At 45.8% G+C, this 4,616-nt stretch overlaps 1 protein-coding gene across 1 annotated transcript; it reads right to left on the bottom strand.

Moving 5' to 3' along the window:
* Positions 1-372: 372 nt before the first annotated feature.
* On the bottom strand, positions 373-3,659 carry LOC119290652 (ABC transporter I family member 20-like). Its single transcript, XM_037569276.1, has 7 exons — positions 3,386-3,659; positions 3,163-3,296; positions 2,873-2,992; positions 1,276-1,371; positions 1,029-1,181; positions 871-948; positions 373-786 (listed from the first exon to the last, which is right to left on the bottom strand). Exons 1-7 carry the CDS (start codon positions 3,534-3,536, stop codon positions 583-585), a joined length of 936 nt encoding a protein of 311 aa, XP_037425173.1. The 5' UTR covers positions 3,537-3,659; the 3' UTR covers positions 373-582.
* Positions 3,660-4,616: the final 957 nt, after the last annotated feature.

Here is a 4,616-nt window from a genome sequence, read left to right as displayed (position 1 = left end):
GAGTAGGCCGGGGTGTGAGGATCCTACATGTCAGACTATCTGGACTGCCGCGAGTTTCCTTCCGGTTTGCGAGTAAACGGACAGGCTGACACATCGACAGACCGATGTGGGACTGCGTTGGACGGCAAACCGAATGCAGACAACTCAGTCCGGACGGTTTGAGGTCAGCGTTGGAGTTTTCTTTTTTTCTTTTTTGAGGTGAAGTCAGCGTTGGAGATGCTGCCCTTAGGCTGCAAATTAATAAGGAGAACTAATAGGCCAACCCTACTGGGCATTTCCAATGGTTCTTCCTTTCCTATTTCACCGAGAATATTTTGAATTTTAGCTAGGCGAAGGTATGTCAAGTCAAGTGACTAAAATAGAGACATAATATATGCAGAAAAAAAATCAAACAATAATAATCGACGCCCAGTATCATAGATTCAGAGTACATTGTCGTATACATGCAGCAGGGGTGCATGGTTTGTCAAATTCTCTGTTCCTTTTGTGCAAGAATGTTGCTGTTACCGCCAAAATCCCTCGAGTGTGGTGCTATAGGACTGTTATTCATCATCTCAAGAACCAAAGTGCAGTGTGGGATTACTACCGAAGAACGCTGTTTGAACTGAAAGAAAAGTTATCTTCCCCGGCTATCGTCGAAGTGAGCCTTCCTGCTGCCCACCCGTTGTTCACTACTCTGCTCCCCTCAATGACCTTGTCGAATGCCGGGAGGCCTTTCTCCTTCCGCTCCTTTCTCTTCCTCCTGTCTTCGTCCCTCTCTTTCCTCAGCCAGCGCTCTACTGTTCTCTGAAATGCAAATGGACCAAAATCTGATGAACATTCTTGATGTGCTAATTAAAGCATATTTTTGTTCACATTGATGCTACTTACCATGAGCGATAACTGGCTCATTTCTTTCACCTTTTCTAATGGCAGCGCTAGTTGCAACTTCCCATGAGCAACATAGACCTGAAACCGAATGGCGCCAATAGGTGTTAATAGTCTGCATAAATTTCATGATCTTGTAAAGTATGAGTGAGGGAACCCACAATGTGAGTTGGCCAGTCATCCAGGCCATCGAAGATATGTGTGGCATAGATAATTGTTGCACCTTGTTCCGCACATTCCTTCTTTAGATATGTCAACAGATTTGCTCTTGCCAACACATCAAGATCAACTGTTATCTCATCAAGAAGAAGAACCTGCATTGCATTTTTACTTATGAAAATCTTGTTGTGTGCACACAAAGTTGAGAACTTGATTGATCTTTTGGTGACAAAGCAAGGCAAAACAAACCTTGAATGGCTTGAGAAGTCCCATGCAAATCTGGACTCTTCTCCTCTGACCATCTGATGCCTTGTGCATCCGCCAGGTAAGGTCAACATCCAAAATCTGCAACATGAAAAGTTTAATAATGTAGGACATGAGAGTAAGTGTAATGGTTTATGATTAGGACAAACAAACGAAATGTTATGCCCTAGTTGCTTACATAATTTAAGTGTAAGAGCATCTCCAAGGGCAAACCTAAAATTTGGCACCCCATTTGTCCGCAGAAACATCCGGACTTTAACGGTGTTCCCTGATTTATCCCCAAATTGTTTGGACATATGCGTCTGGGGCAGGCCGGGCATGGCGGACATGTCCGGACAGCCCCATTTCCTCCCCATATATGGGCTTGGTCTGGCGAGGTCCGGACAGTCTGTACATACAGGGCAGGTTCGGGGAGGCCCTTTGGGAGGGTGCTTCTGTGTCCGAACTGTTCGCCCGGACATATGGGGGAGGTTTGAGGAGTGCCCTTGGAGTTGCTCTAAGAATAGTATGTCCTAGCTCCTAATTTATACTCCCTCCGTCCGAAAAAGCTTGTCCCTCAAATAGATGTATCTAGCATCAAGTTAGTGCTAGATACATCCATTTGAAGGACAAGCTTGGGACAAGTTTCTTCGGACGGAGGGAGTAGATCATACGACCAACATACGAAATGCTATGTCCTAGTTCCTAATTTATAGATCAATGATTTACATGGGTAGGGTAACACAAGTACTTTCCCCAAGAAACATAACACACAGACTTGATTTTTTTAATCTCTTCTTGTTGTTCTATCTGCAATTCGAAGTTGCACACCTGTTCTTTTACATCTCGAAAGGATCTTCCAAACAATCGGTGTTCCTCAAAAGTATTCTCTACCAGCATACCATTACACAAGGTTCAGGGGCGCCACATAGTCCTAACCGGGTGGATTGGATTTATTTTTTGACTGGAAGTCCTGGTTAGCTTATTATTTTTACAGGCACGGTGTATGTATATGTACAGCACCGGCGAGCCATTCGCTAGAAGCTAGTACACCTACAGGTTTCACATCTTGAATTTTAATCTTTTCTGAACACCCTTTCAATCACAGAGACAGAGTCTAGCTTACTGAGCCTGGTGAACTGGTGATGATTAGCTCTATTGCACACTACAATCCCTGTAGGATAACAGTCGTATAGTACCTCACGGCACATGCTTTAACTGAATTGTCAGGCACTTGGAATGTTCTTTAATATACAGCTAGCTAAAATAGTTTATATGCCATTGGCTGTAACTGGTTAGAATATGCAAGTATGACCAAGACAAACGGGAGATTTCTGGATATAATTTGATTGTTGCGGAAGCACTAGTTCAGGCAACAGATAATTCAAGTCCTCATGTATGGCACACAACCCATTCCCACATAATCCGGCAAAGGGGGTGACAAATAAGTAACCAGTATAGAATATTGATGCATGAAAGCAAGGAAGCTAAAATAGCAAACTTCAGTTTTGTGAACATGGTATCATTAATCTGAAAACTAAGCTCCCCATGGCAAATGTGATTTAACGATGAATTTGTATTGGTAATTTTGGGGTGAACTTGCCTTGATAAGCTCATCTCTTCTCTGAGGATCAACGCCAGTGACACCAAATAGCATTTTCTCTGCCGAAATGTCCATCTGTATATTCACCTGGTAGCCGGCAAAGGCAACATCGCGCCTCCACTGCGTCCATCGGGGAAATTTACAAAATTAAATTCATCGGAAGACGGTTAGTGGCAAAATTCGCGCACGCCTTGACCAATGTTTAGCCTCACAAATGCACAACAGAGTCTTGAAAAAGGAAAACAATTGCACAACGGACGAGGAATGAAATTCTTAAATTGTATGCCCACCTCGCCGCCAAGGTAGCAGAGGTCTCCGGAGGAGGTAAGCGCCGTGTCGTGGAAGGCCGACCTTCCCAGGACCCCAACCATGCTCGGATCCACCATGTGCTTCCCGCCCAGTATCTTCAGTATCGTTGTCTTACCTGCCCCCCGCACCCACCCACATCAAAGCCCGCAAACAGGAGGACAGAAACGAGACGAGCCGGCGAGGGAGAGAGGGGCCAAGAGCTACCTGCGCCGTTGGAGCCGACGAGAAGGCAGCGCTGACCGGCTTCGAGGGAGAAGCAGACGTCCTCGATGAGGGGCGGTGCTCCGGGCGGCGGCTTGCCGTCGATTCCCGGGTAGGTGAAGGTGAGATTCCTGATCTCCACCGTTGGCGCCATGGTGCCCGCCGTGGCCGGAGGTGGAGTCAGAGGCGGAGCTCGGAGCTCTGAGTTTCGGCTGGTGGACAGGACAGGAGAAGAGTAGCGGGCCAACGTGTTGAAAGTTTGCTAGGCTCCGGTTGGTGAGATTGTTGGGCCGCGGTAGGTGGCTGGCCCGGTAGAGACAGCTTTTAATTCGGGAACCCAAGGACAGCACAGGGCCACGTCTCTGTTTTGGAGCCCCAGAACTGGCCACCGACGGACAGCAAATCTGTTTTCTAGAGAAATTAATAGAGATGTATCATCGAGAGGAGATCAATGTGGCGGCAAAGGTCTAGGTTGGAATGGCTCTCGGCGGGAGACAAAAACACGAGATTTTTTCACCTGCGCGCTAGTCTCAGGAGAAAAAAGAACATGATAAAAGCTCTCCATAATTCTATGGGCGCTGAGATAACAGATCCGGAAGAGCTAAAGGCTATGGTGAATGCTTTCTACCAGAATTTATATGAGTCTGAGGGAACCCAGAATATGGAGGAGGTCCTTGTTCATGTACCAAGGAAGGTTACAGAGGAAATGAATGCTTCCTTTGTGCGCCATATACGAGAGAGGAGGTAAAAATTGCATTGTTTCAGATGTTTCCAACCAAGGCACCGGGTCCGGACGGTTTTCCGGCTCATTTTTATCAGCGTCATTGGGATATTTGTGGTGAGGAAGTTACAAAGATAGTACTGAGAATTGTAAAAGGGGAGGAGAATGCCGAATGCATCAATGACACTATTCTTGTTCTCATTCCAAAGGTAACGAACCCCACAAATTTATCCCAGTATAGGCCGATCAGTTTGTGCAACGTGTTATACAAGATTGCCTCTAAAGTAGTAGCAAATAGGCTGAAAGTAATCTTGCCTGATATCATTTCGGAGGAACAATCTGCTTTTGTACCAGGCAGACTGATCACGGATAATATTATTGCCTCTTATGAGTGTCTGCATTTCACGAAACGCTCCAGATCAAAAGGTAATAGCTCATGTGCTCTGAAACTAGATATGATGAAAGCCTACGATAGGCTAGAGTGGTCCTATCTTCGGGCTATAATGTCAAAGC

This window comes from Triticum dicoccoides, chromosome 4B, assembly GCF_002162155.2.
Source record: "Triticum dicoccoides isolate Atlit2015 ecotype Zavitan chromosome 4B, WEW_v2.0, whole genome shotgun sequence".
Classification (NCBI taxonomy): Eukaryota; Viridiplantae; Streptophyta; class Magnoliopsida; order Poales; family Poaceae; genus Triticum; species Triticum dicoccoides.
The sequence above is the reverse complement of the archived record's forward strand: the minus strand, read 5'-3'. Positions and strand labels throughout refer to the sequence as shown.

Bases quoted from the DNA above. Each gene is read 5' to 3' on its own strand.
- LOC119290652 (XM_037569276.1), bottom strand. From the start codon at position 3,536: ATGGCGCCAACGGTGGAGATCAGGAATCTCACCTTCACCTACCCGGGA. The intron at 3,297-3,385 runs GTAGCTCTTGGC...TGCGGGGGGCAG, and splicing joins CGTCGGCTCCAACGGCGCAG to GTAAGACAACGATACTGAAG. The intron at 787-870 runs GTAAGTAGCATC...TTTGCATTTCAG, and splicing joins TGAGCCAGTTATCGCTCATG to AGAACAGTAGAGCGCTGGCT.